General features: G+C 41.2%; 1 protein-coding gene across 14 annotated transcripts in view; it reads right to left on the bottom strand.

Annotated features, from left to right (window-relative positions):
- Kiaa1217 (KIAA1217 ortholog) overlaps positions 1-20495 on the bottom strand; it is a 381206-nt gene that overhangs the window by 17664 nt on the left and 343047 nt on the right. For 12 of the 14 annotated variants that reach the window (XM_077802776.1, XM_077802778.1, XM_026401195.2 and 9 more), the window contains 4 exons: positions 12602-12777; positions 7359-7489; positions 6418-6565; positions 2331-2787 (listed from right to left, as the gene is read on the bottom strand). In XM_077802776.1, coding sequence (XP_077658902.1) covers positions 2331-2787; positions 6418-6565; positions 7359-7489; positions 12602-12777 — 912 coding nt within the window. The remainder of the gene's footprint in view (positions 1-2330; positions 2788-6417; positions 6566-7358; positions 7490-12601; positions 12778-20495) is intronic. The other 2 variants (XM_026401196.2, XM_077802770.1) reach the window with 1 other exon arrangement.

Raw genomic sequence — 20495 nt, 5'->3', positions numbered from 1 at the left:
TCCCCACAAGTAGGTAAGGTTCTTGAGGACACAGACCTTATCTTTCTGTTCACTGCCTATCCCAGAGCCTAGGAGGGCTCAGCATCTCCACTGAATGAATAAGGTTCATTCCACTTGTTAGTGGCTAAACTGACAGAAAGACCCAGGTCTCCCTGTTTGTGGATCAGGGAATTTTTAGGAGATGAATTATGTCTCTTCTCAAAACAAAATATACAAATCACAATGATTATTATGCTAAGTTCTTAAACATCCATATTCTTTTAAAAAATTTTGGTGGGGGGAGGGTACAAGGGATTGAACCCAGGGGCACTTAACCACTAAGTCACATTCCCGGTCCTTTTGTTGTTGTTGTTGTTGTTTGTTTGTTTTATTTTGAGATAGGGTCTCCATAAGTTGCTTGGGGCTGAGACTGGCTTTGAATATGTGATCCTCCTGCTTTAGCCTCCTGAGCTGCTGGTATTAGAGGTGTATGCCACCCCACCTAGCAATATCCATATTCTTAATGGATATTTGTGAAATAAAAGTGTCATCAGACTGACATCCTTTAAGTATTGAGATAAGTGATGAGATGTCTTAAGAGGCAGATTATAAATTCTCAGGAGGAAAGGCATATTCCCCAGCTTCTCTATCAGGCATTAAGGACAGAATCAAAGCCCAGAAAAATCCTATGAGAAGCAATATTAATTAATTAATTTTTGCAATTCTGGGGATTGAACCTAGAGGTACTCAACTACTAAGCTACATCCTTAGGGCTTTTTACTTTTTATTTTGAGACAGGATCTCTCTAAGTTGCCAAGGCTGTCCTTGAACTTGCAATCCTCTTGCCTCAGCCTCTCAAGTACCTGAGATTTACAGGTGTGGGTCACTGCACCTGGCAATAAGCAATTTTTAAATTTTGCTGATTTGGATTAGGGGCACAGCCTCTAATTCTGGAACACAGAGAAGCTACATAGGGACATGGATAATGTGGTCAAAGGTATATTTTTCACTACCAAATTTCTGGTCATGACTGTGGCCACATTGGTTTTAAGAGGGCATCTCTAACATACCCACCCTGAGTTATTCCCTGATGACTTGCAAGAAAAGCAGGAAGGATCAGGACTGGGTTGCTGGGGACAGAGCACTGAGCTACAGGGTACAAAGAAAAGGCTTTGGGGTAAAAGGAAAAAGATCTATGGAAGCAAAATACAGGATTTAAAAAAGAATATTTAAAAACAGTGTGTTTTTCTACATGTTGGGTTTTTCTTTAATTTTTTTGAGGTGCTGTGGATGGAACCCAGGTCCTCGCATATGCTAAGCAAATGCTCAACCACTGACACACACTCCCAGCCCTCACTTGATCTTTTTTTTTTTTTTTAAACTTATGTAGTTTTTAGTTGTAGATGGACACAATACCGTTATTTTATTTGTGTATTTTTATGTGAGGCTGGGGATCAAACCCAGTGTCTCACACATGCTGGGTAAGCGCTCTACCATTGAGCCACAACCCCAGCCCCCACACTTGATCATAAGACCTACCTTTCTCTTTCCATTTTGACTGCCTCTGCTTTTCATTCTTAGAGTCCTATAATTTGTCATTCTGCTTCCTTAATTCTAGACCTACTACCACAATCAATCCTCTATATTGTCTCCAGATTAATTTCTTAAAAATACTATTTAAAAAAAATCACGGGTCAGATCTGCAGTGTTATTTCTCTGACACCTTCAAAATAAACTCCACACATTTCTCAAACTGGTTTCATCTATTTACCCATCTTTATGTCTTCAGTTCCAGTTAAACAGGTTTACTATGAGCTCAGCCTCTGCTCCAGCATCCCTCCATCCCAAAATGCCACAACACCCTTCTCTGCTTATCACGAATCTTCTGTCTTTCAGGATCGTAGTAACCTTCCCCAGCCTGCCTTTAGCACAGGGGAAACTCAAGTCAGCATCTACTGGCTCAGGAAACTGATGGTTACCTCTCTCCCCAATTTCCTGCTCAGTGATGTCATACTGTAGCTTGAATTTGCCGTAGTGGGAGAATGTACACCACGGAAATTGGTAAATGCCACAAATCAGAGCTTTCTTCCAGAGAGCTGGTTGTTAAATATTTACCGGCACCCCACTGACTAAAGGTTAGGGGCCATCTTTCTCAAATCTTATGACCTTTCCTTTAACTTGGCTATGGAATCCTATTCCCAATTGAAGGAAAAAAAATCTATCTTTGGCAAAAAATATATCTTTGATCCACAAATGAATTCATATACACACTATCTCTATAATTAGAGTGTAACTCATTAAGGGAAAAGACTTTGTTAACGGGATGATGAGAAATGGAAACAAGACTCTACCTCAATGGACACTGCCCTGTTCTTGGCACTCACACTGTGGATTTCCTCAATGAACAAGCTCTGCATGGTGGAACCATTCGTGGGCGTCTGAGGGGACTGTGGGGCTGGAGCTGACTGTAGTGCAGAGGTTACTTCCTGTGTAACTGCAGGAGGGTTGGCTGAGTGGGTACCAGTCCCCACAGGCAAGTTCTGGGCAGGGTTCAGCAGGGCCAGGGAGTGCTGGGAGGGCTGGATGACCACAGGGGAGCTCTGCGCGTGGTGAACGGTCATGCCAGACAAAGGCACCACTTCCGACTTCACATCGCCAGGGACTCCCGTGCCATGGAAGGGCTGGCTGGGGCCATGGGCTGCTTCCTCCTGGTTCTTCAGGACTTCGGCAGCTGTGGCCTTTTCCATAGCGACATACTGTGCGGCTTGGGCTGCATCGGTGCCCTTCAGGAGCCCGTCGGTGACATGTCTAGGAGAAACCATGCACAGTAGAATTATCTGCTAAAATAGGTCATTTCCATTTTGTCACTGTGGTGTACTCAAAGGCCATGCATCCCAGAGCTGGGTGAGATCAAAACAAGAGAAACTCAAGAGTAGCTGCTGGGGGGTGTGTGTGTGTGTGTGTGTGAAGGTTTCCATAGCAACTCCCTAATGCCCCTGATGGCCTCCTAGTTATGTATGAGCTGCTTCTCCAGGACTTTCCCAGGAGATGATCTCATTCCCTTTTCATCAGCACTGTTGTGCCCAGACTGATGCCAGCCTGTCATTGTTCGGATGGTGGTGACACGACATGAACAACAAGATTCTAACAACACTCTGACTCCACCACCTGATCCTGGCCTTTGCAGACCTTCAATACACCCAAGAGCTTCCTGAAGCCTCCAGCCACCCTCCAATGGCAGACACCTCAAAGGGTAACCTGCCTTCTAATTCCTTCTGTTTGCTCTGTTTGCAGATCAACCTGTTGTTCTCTGACATCCCCACCTGGACCCAACCAAATCTTTCTGCAAGGTCACAGATGACTCTATTGTAACATTGGGCTTGGTCCTCATCCTCCTCTGCTTTGGGAAGTCATTCATTGCTGTGTCTCTACCCATGCTTCAGAGGAAAAGGCAGAACCTTTGCTGACAGATGTGCCTGTGTTTGAGTGTCAGTTCTACCATGTTCTAGTTATATAACACTGGGCTCATCACCTTTTTGAGCCTCAGAAACTTTTCTGTAAAATGTAAGGATGGTGACAATGACAATGGACACAATGCTTTCCTTGGGGGTTGTTAGAACTAATGTTGTGAAGTTACGATATAAGACGAAGTCACGCCTGTAACTTGACCCATAACTTAAGAATCCTACAATCCCTTCTTATTAAAGTACTCTCTTCTCTCTTTTCTGATTTGAAAAGAAAAAGAAAAAGACACTGTATTTCATGACTCTCCTCTGTTACTTACTTCTCTCTTTACTTTTGACTTTACCAACCCCAGGCTTTTAACTCTCCAGGGTTTTCCCAAGATTTGTTCTCTCCTACCTCTACCAATTTACTGGACTACTGCTACCATTTTCAGTAATCATCTCCATGACTTTGATTTAAATCCTCCCTCCCTCTCTTCCTCCCTCTCCTCTGCTGTTCTCTCCTTTCTCCCTCTCTTGCTCTGAACTAGGCCACGATCCCTTCCAACTCTGTCTCTGGATCTTGCCCACTAATCTGGGTGCCTAGTAGGAATCTCTTCCAACCTCAAATTCCACTTGTGCCAAACCACCACTTGGGCATTTTCCTAAGCTCCTAAGTGTTCTCTGAACTGTGACCATTTGTCGCCCACCTCACCTTCCCTGCCATGGTGTATGGTCATCTGCATGTCCTTAGCAATGTGCTCATTCCCACTTCATCCTTCGGTCTTCCACCATGCTGAGAATCACATGTTATGCACAAACATGGTAGTACAAAATTAACCATAAATAGGCTTGTGACGGGCACCCTATTAGAAGCTAAAATTTATTTTATTTTGAGTTGTTCGACTCGTTTTATGTACCATTCTCACCACTGGGTATTTATAAGTAAAAATGTCATGTAACGTTCAAAAGCTATAATCCTATCTTCTGTCACTCTGTGCTGGCTCTCAGCACATCCTTTAACTGCTTTTCAGGGATGGAAAGGGAAGGGAAGGGAGAATGAGCAGTATTACCTGGCAGATCATGCTCTATTTTTGCTTAATAAGGTTGCTTTTTTTTTCTTTTGTGGCCTTGTGGGTGAGTTACCACATTTGGGTTAAAGCTTCATAAAGAATTAGTTTAACAGATTTTTATCCTATTGGAAGAAAAAGTTCCTTTGGAGATTTAAAATATGTGACTTTATGAAAAAATTTAACACACATGCAATTTCTTCCCGTATACAGTTGGATGTGGACTTCACAGGAGGGGGCATTTTTTATTTTAATCTGGAATTCCTTTAGCATCCTGTGCTTACACACTTGCTATAGAGGGTTATCTCAAAAGGGGCTTTTCTGAGGTTATTCATTGCTAGAAAAATTTAATCTGCTCCTTACACTTAATGATTTGCCTTAGTTAACTGTGAACTTCATATACTTTTCTTCTAAATCTGATTAAATGATTATAGTCAGTGATTAAAATCCCTACAAGAAAGATTCCTAAATATTACTTCTGTTTGGGACCTGATCTCAAATCTGGTCCAGAAGGGGAACTTTTTGATCTTATTAAAAAACCCTGAAACTTCAGGGACTGCCATTGTAGGGCTGTGGTTTATTTTTGGTTGTTGTTTAGTGTCTATTCCTCATGGGAGAGAGTGATTTTTATAAGGATAGGGTCCCACTTGTCTTGTTTATTACTGTCTCTATAACACCCAGCACCAGGGCTGGGCACAGGGAATGTTACTGAACTTTACTGCATCCCTGGCTGTGAGGTAAGAACCAAGAACTACTCTGGAGTCAAAAGATCTGTTCATAACCCAGCCCCACCTCTCACTAGCAGTGAATGTCCCCAAGCCTCAGATAAATACCTTTAAATAATGAAATAACAGTGGCTGGAGTGGATGAGGTAATACACATCAAGGATTCTGTCCTGCGTCTGATACATAGAAAGTGCTATGTCTGATACATAGAAAGCGCTGGGAGGTCCAAGTTATCCTTATTGTTAGGTTGAGAAGAGAGTAATCCAATTGTAACTCAAAGACAGAGCATACAGAATGTCATTTACCAGGGTGCTTCCGAATCCTGCATGCTTATATGTTGGCATCCCCCACCCCATGCTGGGGATTGAACCCAGGGCCTTGCACATGCTAGGCTAGTGCTCTGCTGCTCAGTTGTACCCCCAGGCCTGTAAACACTCTTTGAGTAGATTATGGAGTTCTGAAGTTTTCTTTTCAATGAAAGTCATGGGTCATTCAGTGATTTTCTAATCTTTCCCTATAGTAACCCTTCCTGATGAGCAGGTTCACCCTGGGTAGGAGACTGGCTCATGCCACTTCAGGAGTCTTGGTTCTCTTTTCTAGATGGCACCAACACACTCTCATATACTCCTTCAGTAGGAAATTTAAGAGAGACTTATTTATTTCTACTCACTTTCTCCAAAGCAAAGTCTTCTATGCCTCTGAAGTGAAGGAGGCTAATAGACTACTTTGATTTAGTCCTAACTTCAAAGTTACTAACAAAACAAAATAAAACCAAGCCAAAAAACAAAACCAACTTTCAAATGTTTTTTTTTTTTTTTTAAAGAAATGTTGACTGTGTCTACTCATTTTATTATTTTATTTTCTTGTGTTGCTGGGGATGGAACCCAGGACCTCATACATGCCATAAACGTGCTCTACCACTAAGCTACACCCTAAGCCCGTGTCTATTCATTTTAAGTCATAGGATGGGTCCAATGCTGCAAGTCTATACTAAAGAATTAGAACCTCGAGGTATATTGCAATGAAAGCCCTGGGGTGGAAGGAGTTGTGGTTTCCAGAAACAAAATTTGATAAGTCATGACTCTGGATGCAGGCTCTTGGATGGTGGCAGAACCTGGGTCTTCAACATGCACCCTGGTCTCCCCGGCCCACCCCCTCAGAAGGCCTTCCCAGCTTGGGGGTGTGGAGGTCCCCAGTTACCTTCGCAACATGGTCAGGATGTCTGTCATGCTGCGCACACGTTTCAGGAGACTGTCCAGCTTATGTGGCTCCTCCTTCAGAAATCGCACAGCCTCGACCTCTATGCGCAAGACGGCTCTCATCTTGTTTTGTAAGGTTGGAAATTCTCCTGTAGGCCAAACCAGCTGGTGATTAAAAGAGAATGGCAGAACCACCACCCCCATCCTGCACCCTGACACTGGATAGCACTGAGAAGTGTGGGATTCACATGTCTGTTGGAAGCGCAAAGCAGGGTTAAGAGAATAGGAAAATGTCAGTTCAAGTAACTTTGTGCAAGGTCACAGCTCCTTTAGGCCTGTTTTCTGTATATTTGGGTTAAGGCCAACTGAACCTTGGGGTTATGTTTAAAGAGTTTGGCACAGGTGTCCAGGCACACTGTACGGGCCCAGCAAATAGAAAAATTAATAGAAGTGTTATTAGCATCATTAGTCTTGAATCTTACAGAACCCACTAAAATATAAACTTCAAAAAGGTAGGATATTTGCCTGTTTTGCTCGGTGATATATTCCAAGTACCCAGGCCAGTGTCTGGCATGTAGTTATTTGATAAATAATTGCTTGTATGCTTGCATGAATGAATCCTTCACTATTTAACATATATATGTATATGTGTGTGTACACATATATATACATACATGTGTGTGTGTGTATATATATATATATATATATATATATATATATAAATGTGATACATATAAATTATATATTTACTTATTTTAAATGGAGTCTCATTACACTAATTAGGCTGGTCTTGAACCCCTGTGCTCCACCCATCCTCCTGCCTCAGCCTCCACAGTAGCTGGGATCACAGGTACACATCAACAAACTTGACATCTATTTGACAGATTTTTAAACATCTCAGGAAACACACTTCAGACTTCTCCCCTCTAGTGGAATGCTCACCTTTCAGGGTGGCTACTGCTTCTCCCACTTGTCTTAGGAGGAAAGCCCCATCTTCCACATCCTTGAGAGTAACCACTCGGCCAGCGGACGAAGAGTCCTTCTTCAAGTCTTCAACAAAGTCTTCCAGCTCACTGTGGAGGAAACAGACAGCAGACAGGGCTGAACAGTGGGGTCCAGAGGAAGGATGGGTACAAGGGTGGAGTGCTTGCCTGGGTCTCCCATTTCACAGTGTCGAACCCTCTTAAGCCTTTCACTTAGATGCCGAGAGCACATGAGAGCAGTAGCTGGGTTTGGCTTGGAATATTCCCCGAGGTGTAAGGAAGGTCCAAGGAGGTTTTCCCAGGGCCTGTTCATGGGGAGGCCCCCACTGGCCAGAAGATCATGCCTGATGGAAGACCCATTCTTCATTCCCAGTGGGGATGATACCAGCTAAGGGAGGGATGAGTGCAGTTTGTGATGGGGTGGGGTGGGGTGGTGTGTGCACAAAGAAGCACTTAGTGGAATGAGATGAGAAATATGGACTGGTTTACATCAGGTTTCTCAACTTCATTGTTTGACATCTTGGGCCAAATAATTCCTTTTTTTTTTTTTTTGGTCAGGGACTAACCTGTGCATACTATGATGTTTAGTAGCACCCGACCTTCACTTTTGAAATGCAAGTAGTACCCCGGCACCTTTCCCCTTTAACTTGTGATAAATAAGAATGTCCAGACATTGTCAAATGTCCCTAGGGGAGGAGGAACAAAACTGTCCCTGACTGAGGATTGACTCTTTCCTATCCAAGCTACAAACAGAAAATATGTTTACCAATCTGGTTTCTGGTGTGTGTGTGTGTGTGTGTGTGTGTGTGTGTGTATTTGGGTGTAGAGATGTCAGCTCCAATAGAGCTAAGTTAAGCTTTTCTACTTGAAACAACAAGAAAACAACAGTCTGCTTCCGGGCACATTACCAGCGCTACCCTAAACACCTGTTGGTATCATTTCAGTTTGCCTGGGAATGCAACCAGAGAAAATTTTGTCATGAATGTACAAGGAAACCTACTAGTGCAGAGAAAAAGGATTGGGAGGAGGGAAGGGAGGGTAAGGAGAAGTAATAGGAGATGTATTTGACCAAACCATATAAGCAAATATGAATATGCATATATGAATATGCATATATATTAAGCATATATGAATATGCCACAGTGAAACCACAGTGAAACCCACCAGTGTGTATAATAAATACGCGCGCGCACATGTGTGCGTGCGTGTGTGTGTGTGTGTGTGTGTGTGTGTGTGTTTGGGCAAGGAACATTGGGAAATGCAGAACCACTAGGTGGCAGTAAGTGAACAGTGATTCTGTTTCCTGGAACTGAGTGTGGAACAGGGAGCTGCCAGAGATAAAAGAAGGCAGAGTTATCAGAGAAAAGATGGATCACAAAGCCCCCTTCCATCAGGTGGGCCAGTGGATGGCGCCATGGCAGCTGTAGAAGAAATTCAGGCAGGGATATGTTGTAAATTCAACAGGACCATAAGGCAAATGACAAATTCATCCACTTCTGACCAGTGGATGGAGAATGTAGTGATATCATTCATTCTGTTATAGAAATTGGTTGTGAATATTTCTGATGAAACAATGTCCTTCAGGACCCAAAGGGAAAGACTTGCCTGCTCACTGTCCACACTTGTGAATGATATAAAGGTGCTTATTGTTAGGGGAACATACCCAAAGGATGCTTCCTACATCTACTGTATCCCTGAGGAGGAGAGACTGTGTGGCGTCCCTCATGAGAGCTCTACATATGGTATATCTGGAAAGGTTATTTTCTACCACATGACCCACAGTCACTCTGCCTGAATTCCATTTTGATGTTTTCTACACAATGTGACTCTTGGATTTTCTAACCCTCATAACTCATAGATTTTCTTTGTTGTGCAAACTGATACCATGGTATACAAGTGTCCCTTCTATTCTAATGTTCATGATACCTATTTAGACAAAGCATTAAATATTACATTTGTGAATTGAAAAATTGTAAAAGAGACACCAGAGCTAAAAATGAATGTGGAACATCTTTTAACCTAACAATCAATGTGACTTTTGAAATACTAAGTTGCTTTTCATGCTACTTTTGTGAAAAAGCATAGAGTTTGTTAAAATAGATTTCATCTGTTATTATAAGCCCAACTATTATTTCCAGGTAGAAAACCATGAAAGAGAAATGATCATGACCCAATATCTATCTATCCTTTTAGACTCAAATTTCACCTCTCTGTCATCTGACTGGCCTGCTAGTACCTGGGCTTCACATGCTCTCCAAGGGAACTTGTTTTCCAGTGCTTGGAAGGAAAAGGAGGAACAAGAGGAGGAGAAAGAGAGAGGTCTCTATTCCCTCATGACCCAGAGTTGGGAGTTTCTGACTATCTTTTATAACCTGTGCTCTCACTATGCACACACATCCAGTTAACCCACTTTATACATTATAAGAGGTAAAGTTACAAAAATATTACAATGGTATATATATATTTTAAAGACATCTTTGAGATGAATCCAGATCTAGTTTTTTTAAAATATATTTTTAGTTGTTGATAGACCTTTATTTTATTTACTTATATGAGGTGCTGAGACTTGAACCCAGTTCCTCATACATGCCAGGCAAGTGTACTACTGCTGAGCCTTAGTCCCAGCCCCAGACCTAGTTTTAGGCAATTGTACTTTAGTGTACTTTGTCTTTGATTTCTTTTCCTATTTCTTTTTCTGTTGTTTGGTTCAGGCTTCATTACCTCTTTGCCTAGATTGTTACACTTGCTTCTAGTGTGGTCAATTACTAATCTTGTGCAATCAGTCTGGCATAGGACCACCAGAGGGAATTTTTCAGAATACAGGTCGAGTTTTGCTATTTCCTTGATCAAAAATCCTTCCTCATCATGTGCAGGTGCTTTGGAATCATCTATGTAGCTTAAGTTTCATTGAGAAAAATTCTCAGGTGGGGTTGGACCTGGGAACTTGTATAAAAACCAGAAATTTAGCCTGGTGCAGTGGTGCATACTTGTGGCTCAGGAGGCTGAGGCAGGAGGATTGCAAGTTCAAAGCCAGCCTCAGCAACTTAGCGAGATCCTAAGCAGCTTAATGAGCCCCTGTCTCTAAATAAAAAAATATAAAAGGGGCCGGTGATGTGGTTCAGTGGTTAAGTGCTCCTGGGTTCAATCCCTGATACCAAACCAAACCAAACCAAGTCAAATCAAAACAAAACAAAACCAACAATAAAAACAAAATCCAGAAATTCAGATTTCTGTCAACATGATCTTCCAATTTTGGTAAGCACAGCCCAGACAGGCATCAGGCGGATATCCAAGTGGAGTGTAGTATAAGATCTAGAAATGAATGGCACAACCTAAACAGGAGACTTTAGTAGTATCTTGCATTCAATTCTCCTGCCAAACTGGACTACCCCCAATTCTCTAAGGATATCCTGTACTTTCCTGGTCCAGAGGCTCTGTGGTCCATAGGGTTCCTCTGCCAAAAAGATCTCTAGCCTCTGCTGATGAAATTCACCTGCCTTTAAGCCCAACTCAGTTCAGTTTAACAAACCACTTTTGACATTACCATGTGTATAGGGCTATGAGGGCTATGCTTGGCCTGTGGGGCATATAAAGAATAACTACTTCAGGTTAAGTCTCCCCAGTCCCTGGGCTCACAAGCAGTAGGTTCACCCACAACCTGCACATCAACAGTTCTGCACTAAACTCCTATTTATACATTCTGCTTTGCTACACTGAAGATCCCCAAGGGCCCTGTGCATTCTTGATTCATTTATGGCCATCCCATAACACCAACCAGAAAAAATCCTCTCATGTATTTCATGGCATAATTGTTGCAACTGTCTTAACATATATTCACGAGTATTCTGTGCATATGAATCTTGCACCAAAGACAGTTTAGTAATAAATGATTTTTGAATAATATTGACACAATTTTTAAAAAGCCTCTCATAAAGGTTGCATCTCAGTTTTATGCAAAAAAAATTTTGGTATCATATATGTGACAATTACGCAGTAAAATATGGTACAATATATTTGTTCCATTATCAGCTATGCTATTGGTCTTAGGATATTATTGAGATAAAGATGCTTGTTAAAGGCCAGAAACAAGAGTTAGTTAACCATTAAAAATTTAAGGAAATTTTCTTTTTAAATCTTGAGACCTAGTATTAAATAATCTGGCTGTCACAAAATCATTTCAGACAAATAATAGCCTTATTACCTCATGGTGGATGATCAACTCTGTCCACAAATGTATGAACTACGTAAAATTTTAGAAGTTTTTTTTGAGATGTCAATGAAGAGTGGCCTACTTTTATTTGGAAAATAATAACTCATATTGATTTTTTTCTCTCTAGACTGTTGAGAGGGACATTCTCATTTTAATCAAACACATGGGGTTGGTATTGTGATAATATAAGCTACAGCTCAAATATGAAAAAGGTGATAGAATATAACACTTTCCATCATAGAGAATTCTGGTCAGGTTGGTCATAGGAAGAATCTGCAAATTCCCCTTTTAGATTTAATATTTCTAAGCAAAAGAAAACTACCAACACTAGAGGAACCTAGAAAAATTACTATTCATGACACTAAAAGGTGAAATAATTCTATAACAAATCTTTGTTGCGTAACAAAATAAACATTAACTTAAAAGACGGGCCTGCCTCCTGATGGGGAGTAATAGAACTTTGCTCATTTCAATGGTGGGATTTGATAGATGCTTTCAATAAGGACCTTATATAGGATTGGTAACAAGCATCTTTCATTCTGAATCAGACACACTTTACATTGAAATTCTTCTTCAGCAATTTTAACTATGGTTGAATAATAGGAGGATAATTTTAGTGCTGTGTTATTTTGCTTATTAGTTTTAATTTATTGAGATTAAATACAGACTTCCCATTTATCATTGGGTTTTGACATTTGCTGCTTTTAATTTTATGTGTTGCTGAACCCTAGAGAAAAAAAATGTAATTCTCCAACTTGTAAAACTGCTAGCTCACTCATCTGGGGGTTGCTGAATTTCCCAGACTTCCATGATGGGGTACCTGTGTTCACAGATACCAGGACCAATGGAACACTGACTTGTACACAGTAGGGGCTTAATAAAGACACAGAGAGAAAAACACCAATTAAGAAAATCCTCCTTTTGAGTAAAGACACTTTTCCTTTTCAGGTTCAACAGCTAGACTTGGGACCAGTGACTTCTGGACAACTCACCATAACTTCTTGACAATCCTCTCCTCTTCGTGGAGGTATTTTTGTCTCTCTTGCTCCACTAGGGTGCGCTGTCGCTGCACGGGATCCTCCAGCCTCTTCATAGTTTCCACAACTTTGCTACTGATTTCCAGCTCAGCCTTCTTCATCATGGCCCTCAGCAGCTCCTGGTTCTGCAGCTGTGGAACAAAAGAAATCAGCCTCAATTGGCTGTGCCTGCCTGCCATCGTGGCAGCTGAATGCCTTGCAGACTTCAGAAGTGGATTCGGATAAACAGAATCTTTGCAACTGCATCGTTATTTCTTTATTTTAGCAGGAAAAGGAAGGGCTCAAAGACTGTATATCCTATTTGCTTCTTCAACCAACATCTGAATTTTAGCAACTGACTGACAACCAGACTTTCAAGTCTGTAGCAACAAAAGGAAAAAAAATAGGGATCATTTCTATCCTATGGCCATGCATCATGGGTACAAGATACAAACTCTATGGACAGATTTTTATAGAAAGCAGCAAAGAACCTAGCTTGGGAGCCAAGCAGACTTTGTATAAACTCAAAACCTTCTTCCAACCCCACTTTGAGACTTTGGGCAAGTTACTTAGACCTTCTTGGTCTTCATTTCCCTATCTGTAATGTTGAGGGACCTACTTTCCTTGGCAGGGCTATTCTGAGGTTATATGAAATACTGCTTGGATTGGGATAAGTACTCCATAAATGTGAACTTGGATATAGCATATTCCAGAGTATCAGTTGAAAGTGAACATGTGCCTCTCTGGCTGGTGCCTTTCATATGAATACCCATGAATCACAGACCCTAAAACAGTACTCACTGTTAATGGTAGCAATGACAATGATTCTAGATGAGCCCAAGGCTCTTGGCAATTTATGAATATCCCTGGATTTGAAGAAGGCTGCATGTGTACATAAGCCTACAGTTTCCATAGCTTCCAGAACTCTCTGGTGTGTCATCCCAGAGCATATAGGATTTGCAAGTTTGCATCTAGGCTTTACAAGAATCTAGACCAACAACATGAGTCCCTGGGGTAGGACAATTTTATGACAGCACATCCATCAAGCAAATTTCCTTGATCAACCTCAACAGCGGTGCTTCTATTATGCCTATTATATCATCCCTAAAATTTCCCTGAAATATCAGGTAGCAAATTTCAATTGTTTCCTTGTTTCATGGACTCTTCTCTAACTACTATGTATCTACTCGTGGGAGTTGGAGGTGTCTTTGCCAATTGCTCCCGATCTGTACATGTTGAGCAGGAGTATAATCTGACCGTGGGACCACTTGCTTGAGACCTCATCGAAGTTTCTATTTTCTCTGAGTAAAGACAACATATTTTAACTCGGGCTACAAGCAAAACCACTTTGGTTTCCAACATCAGCACTGCATGATGATTAACTGGCTTCCAGAAAAAGAATGCCTGGGCCTAAGTTCTAGTTTTACCACCGAGTAGTGGTGTGTCTGTGGCCAAGTCATTAATCTCTGTGTCCACCCATAAGAAGGTGTAGTAATAGTTCATAGCTCTTGGCTGGTCATGGAGACTGAGTAAGACAATTGAGTACTTACAATAGTCTCTGGCATGAATCCAGCTCTGAGTCTGTACAACCTACTGTTATCAGGGAGCGAAAACTTAGGGTAGGGCGTGTGGTTTTGTTTGGGAGGGAACCAAATAAAAATGTGCCACTCTTGGTGACCTTCTGTATATGACTCACAATCATGCTCTCACACTGCTTTTGCTAATGTTTTTTTTATTGTTTTGCTAAAGTCTTTTTACTGTGGACTTACAAACAGTCAAAGTATTTCTGAAAGGCACCAGTTTTGGAAGCAACTTCCTGCCATGCTCCCTGTAGCCAACCTGTCCACAAGGTGCTAGGCAGCCTGGCCCCTTCCCACATGGCCAGTCTCCCCTCTCTCCATGCACCCAGCACTCTGTGCTCCAGACACACCAGTATACTTTCAATTTCTCTGGCTGGCCAAGCTCTTTATACCACAGGTATTTTGCACCTTTTGACTTCTCGAATGCTTCTACCTCCACCTGGTTAATTTCTGCTCTCCAAAGATTCCAGGACACTGTGCCAAGCACAGAGCAGAAACCCGGACTGAAAGAACAGCATGAAGCAGCAATGTTGAGGATAACAAAATGATGGAGAGTCCATAATTGTTTCCTAAATGATTAAAATATGGAGAGGCTCACAGAACCTGGGCTTTGTTTACATCTATGCCCTGGGCTCAGCTTGAATGTTCTACCTTGCTCCAATCACAGTAGCTGTGGCAGGGTCAACACTGCACAGGTCAACTAAATACCCATAACAATACTACCTGCTATCAAAATGGTATGCCCCAAATTCACTGCCATGGATCCAATTTCACAGAGCCATTGCCTTTGAAAGGGAGGTAGGGGGGATGAAGAGTGATGGGTATGAAAGGGGCAAATAAACAGGTAATTAAACAAGTCTAAAAGTTATGGAAGCGTGAGTCCCTTTCCCGAGAGATTCTGATTTAATTGGTCTGAGGTACAGCCTGAGCCTTGAGAATTTTTAAACTTCTCAGATGATTTGATTTGCCACCAAGAATAGCATCAGAGGCTAAGAAAAGGGCTCTCCAATGTACAGATGATGTCACTGTGCTCTGATCTGCGGGGCACAGCCCTCTGCAACAACCCTCCTGCCCCAATCCCCCAAACAGTGCCACGGTCTCATTAGCAGTGAGCATTAACAATGGCCATCAAGCTAGAAATTACTGCTGGAATATTTCAGATTCTCAAAATTGAAATTTGAAAGCTAGGAAAAGTAAAGCCCTGAAAGTTCAAGGGATTTCTTCCTGCTTCCCTGGCAGTCACTGTCAGGATTAGAACCAGGAAAAATTTGAATTCAAACTATTTTTCCACTGCCCCAAGTTGTTCTTCTATCAAGATAAGGGAACACGTCTGCTTTGTTCCCAGCTATAAGCACAGTTTTTGGCCCATGGTATGTAGCCAACACATATTTGTTGTATGAGTGTTAATGTTAATATTTCTGAGCAGACTACGGGTGCCCTGGGAGAATACAACTGCACATCATATTTAAGTGCTAGAAGAGCAGAGAGGCATTCTCCTTGAATTCTAGGCTTTATTATCCTCATTCCCAGAAAGAGAGGCTTTAGGGGATCCAGTTGAGAGGACCAAAGAGGGAACACTTCCCAGCAGTCCAGCTGACACATGGGCAGTGATGCGTGACCTCTGGAGGAATAAACATTTGCCTAGTTTCTCTGTCTCCTTTTCTCTATCCCCCCCCCCCCCCCCCCGCTTCATGTCCGTTGATGCTGTCTCCAGGCCACAGGAATGTTCCCATTTCATCTCAGCACAGTGCAAACAGTGCTTACAGAAAATGCTTTCAGTCAGTAAGTAAGTTATTGGCAGCTCAAATCGTTGGTTTATTTTTGCTTACGAGGTGATACTTACATTTCAATTTTTTTTTGAAGATCAACTCCATGGAGTATGGTTTACAACCAATAAAATATGTCCATCTTAAGTCAGAGTTCTGTGAGTTTGGACAAATATATATGCCAGTATAATCCTCACCCCAAGGCCAGAAGACATTTTTTTTAATCACTCTAAAACTTTCCTTCCTTATCCTTTGCAATTAATCCCCAATCCTCAGTCCAGGGAAGCCACAGTCTGCTTTCTGTCATTAAAGATGAATTCCCCCTGTCCTAGAGCGTCATATAAGTGGAATTATACAGTCAGTATGTACTCTTTGGTGTCTGGCTTCTTTCATTCAGTACATTGTGGTTGGTTGTTTGTTTTGCAGTGTGGGGGATGGAACCCAGGGCCTGATGCACGCTAGGCAAGAACTCTACCTCTGAGCTCCATCCCTAGCACAGTACACTTGTTTTTTGCGATCCTGGCCATGCTGTTGAGTGTTTCAACGATTCATTCTTTTTATTTCGGAGTGGTATTTCATTGTACGGGTACACTAACATTTTTGTATTTTTACATATTACCCTGATTCTGTTGATCTTGTTGATTTCACTTATTTATAGTAGCTCACTCTATTTCTTAGCATGTCTTACAGATTCCTTTTGATTTCATATGCTCACAATCACGTCCTCTGCGAGTAAAACCGATGACACTGTTTACCTTCCCACCTGGACACCTCTATTTCTTTCTGTTGGTTTTGTTTTGTTTTGAGAGAGGGTCTCACTATGTTGCCAGGCTGGTCTTGAACTCATAGGCTCCAGGGATCGTCCCACTACCCTTCCCTGGCTGGATGCCGCTTTTCTTTTCCTAGCCTTTTGCACTTGCTAGGGTCTTCAGGATAGTGTGAAATAGAAGTGAGAGTAGATTCCCTTGGCCTTGTCGCTGATGTGATGGGATGCGTTTAGCATTTCACTATGACTAAAATGCCTTCTGTAGTGTAAGGACATTTACTTCTCCTCCTAGATCCCTATATGTTTTCGTTATCCGTTGTGAATTCTGTCACATGCTTTCTCAATTTTTCTTGAAATGATATGATTTTCTCCTTTGGACTGTTAGTATGGTCAAATATATTGATTAGTTTCTTCATATTAGAACAATCTGGTATTACCAGGAACATTTATATCCTTTTTTACCTAAAAAAAGGTTGAATTTCACTGCTATTATTCTGTTAAGGATTTGCTGAATCTATTTTCATAAGGAATATTGGTCTGTGCTTTTCCTATAATATTTCTACCTGGTTTTGCCTTAGGGTAATACTGGCTTCATGATACGAGTTGGGAAGGGTCTCTATTTTCTGAGATTTTTCCTTTGAATACTTTAAAGAGGCCACTCCATTGTCTTGTGGCTTATATTTTGATGAGAAGCTGGGATTCACTCTTATTTATGTTTCTTTGTATGATTTCATTTCTCTTTTTCCCCTTCTGGCTGTTTTTAAATTTTCCTAGTTATTCCTTGATTTTTTAAAAAAATATTTATTTTTCAATTGTAGTTGGACACAATACCTTTATTTTATTTATTTATTTTTATGTGGTGCTGAGGATCAAACCTAGGGCCTCGCACGTGCTAGATGAGCGCTCTACAGCTGAGCCACAACCCCTATCCTTTGATTTTTAGCATCTGATTACACCCTGCTTTGGTGTGGTTTCTTTTGTTCTAACTGGTAAAGGTGTTTATTGAGCTCTCTTGGTCTTGGATTTACAACTTTCATCAAAGTTGGCAAAATCACAGTCCTGATCTCTGAATATTTTTCTGTCCTTTACTGACTCCTTGATTTTGTTCCACAGGGCACTAAATTTTGGTTTGTTTTATTCTTATACTTTAGCTTGGAGAGTCACTATTGCTATGTTTTCAAGTTGACTGATATTTTGTTTGGTCTGTGACTCATCTAAGTCCGCTCAAATACCATACTTTTCAGCATTAAAAGCTGCACTGGGATTTAAAAAAAAATACCTTTCCATTTCTTGTTTTATTATGTTCACATTTTCCTTTAAATCCTTGAGAAGAATCATATCTATTTTGAAGTCCTTGCTGCTGACTTCATTATCTGTGTCATTTCTGGTTGGTTTCTACTGGGTGATTTTTTCTTAAGGTTATAAATCACATTTTTCAGAATCATTATGTCTAGTAATTTTTGATGAGATGCTGGACATGGAGTTTGGGATTTTGTTGTTTTCCTTTACAGATTCTGGACTTTCTCTGGTTAGACAGTTCAGTTACTTGTGGATCAACTTTGGCCTTTGAAGTCTTAAGGGTGTTCCTTAAGACTGAAGCATAGCCTTTCTCTGTTCTTTGCTGAATGCGCATGCATTCTACAAGGCTTCTCTACTCTTTCCTGTTAAAATATGAACATCATAACTTGAAAACAGCTTCCAAGCCTGTATGGGCTCTGGGAAAATTTCAGCCCCCAGCTCTCCCAACTTGGTCTTTGCCTGGCTCAGTGGTCTTTCCACACCACACAGAATTGGCTTATGACCCAACAACAGACCCACAGATTTACATATTTCTTTCTGTGTACAGCTTCCTTCTTCTTGGTACTCCATTCCACAAACTCTAGCTGCCTCAGCTCTCTAAATGTTGATCTTATTTCAACCCAGCAGCTGATCCTGGGCTGCTTGGGGTATCCCAAGCATTACATTTGAAAAGCATCTCTAGGCAGAAATCTGGGTCACTGGTGGGTCTTACCACCTTTGTTCCCATTCTCCAATGTATCACACCACCATTATCTGTTGCCTAGTGTCTGAAATTAGTTGTTTCATTTGCTTTTCAGTTCTGTAGCTGTCAACAGCGGGAAGGCAAGTAGATCTGCAGTTATTCCTTCATAGCTGGAAACATGATTTACTGACAATGTCTGTGACACGTTAATAAGCATACTTAGGCAGAAATAATGTTCTTGGACATTAAAATTTTAATTGGGCCAAATGAGTTATCCATATCAATGTCATAAACAAAGTAGGAAACTGTTTAAATCAAATTCCACCTACCTAAAAATAGACCTGTACTTCATGTACTTATTCTTGATTTCTTTGGTACAATCAGCTTTGACCACAGTGGATAGTGTGATGGGAATGGTTTTTCTGTCTAACAGTGATACTGAACAGCGGCTGCACCAAAAGTTGGGAAATTTCATGATGATCACCAGACCCCAGAATGACTCATGAGCAACTGGACAAGTTCTCCCAGGCTTTAGGGAACAAGACAGAGGATGCCAGGTCACAGCTGCATGTTATCTGGGTGCTGTCTCCCCATCTCAGGCTTCTTATTGTCTGAAGATCTGATTGAGGCTGGGTATATTGTACCAAGCAGCCCAATTTTCAAGCCCTGTACTAGTTTTATTTATTATTTCTGCCTGGCAGGAGAAAACAGGTTTTCTCCACACAAGCCACCAGAATACACATTCCCCTGACCATTATTTTGGACATCAGAAAATAAACAAGACCCTGAAACAAGAAGTAGTATCATATAAAAAGATACTTTCAGATAACTATTGAGTTTTATCATTTCTAACACAAGGGCTCTGTGTACTGCTGTTTCTTTTATCATGTTGATCCTCCCTCTCTGGAAAGAAATAGCAAATTCACAGTAGTCTTAAAAATGTAACATTAAATTCAGAATAACTCTTTTTTTTTTTTTTTTTTTTGGTCATGAGTATCACAATTAGGAGATAGGGTCTAAGAAAAAAAATTTGTGGGAATTAAATAAGTTGAATGTTTCTAGTCTCTTGATTTAGGTCAAGTCTCATTTGGTTTCCACAGAACCTGCACCAACTCTTTTATAGACTTATTTCTCCTCAGCCCACAGGGAGGGTTAGAAGTGTAGTCGCTTCTATGAGTCTGGAATTACCTTGGCAAAATCCAAGTACTGAGCCATTTGGGAAAATGATGTTGTTCATCCCTCAGAAAAAAGCTTCCTCCTCCCAATCATATCAGGAAAGGTAATATACATAGATAATTATTTTTGAAAGAGAACAGTTGTGAGTAAGAAAAATATTTTCCATTGTTGCTAGCCCATTATAGACTGTTATTTGGGAACAGGAAAATAGCAACATAAAAGATGCATATAGCAATCCTACCAAACATCCCTAAGCAGAGGGCACATCTGATTAGCCCCTGCGAAAGAGGCTTTAGGTTACTGTGTATTCTGTTCTTACAGACTGGTCGGTAACTTCCTTAGTTCCTATTTGACCTTCTGTGATGGCTGACAAATCTAAACAGTTCCATGAGGTACCTTATAAGAATGAGCATCCATAATAACCTGAGAGCAGTAGTTCTTGCCCTGGAACATTCTAGAATCACCAGCTAGTCCACACCTCGAGTCCACACCATTAAAGTCAGACTTTGGCAGGGGTGCCTCAGTATCGGTCATTTTGTTAAGAGCCTGAAGTGGCTCTAACGGACAGCCAGGATTGAGAACCATCTGTAGAGAATTCAAG

This window comes from Urocitellus parryii, chromosome 9 (genome assembly GCF_045843805.1).
Source record: "Urocitellus parryii isolate mUroPar1 chromosome 9, mUroPar1.hap1, whole genome shotgun sequence".
NCBI lineage: Eukaryota > Metazoa > Chordata > Mammalia > Rodentia > Sciuridae > Urocitellus > Urocitellus parryii.
This window is presented reverse-complemented; position numbering and strand designations above follow the sequence as displayed.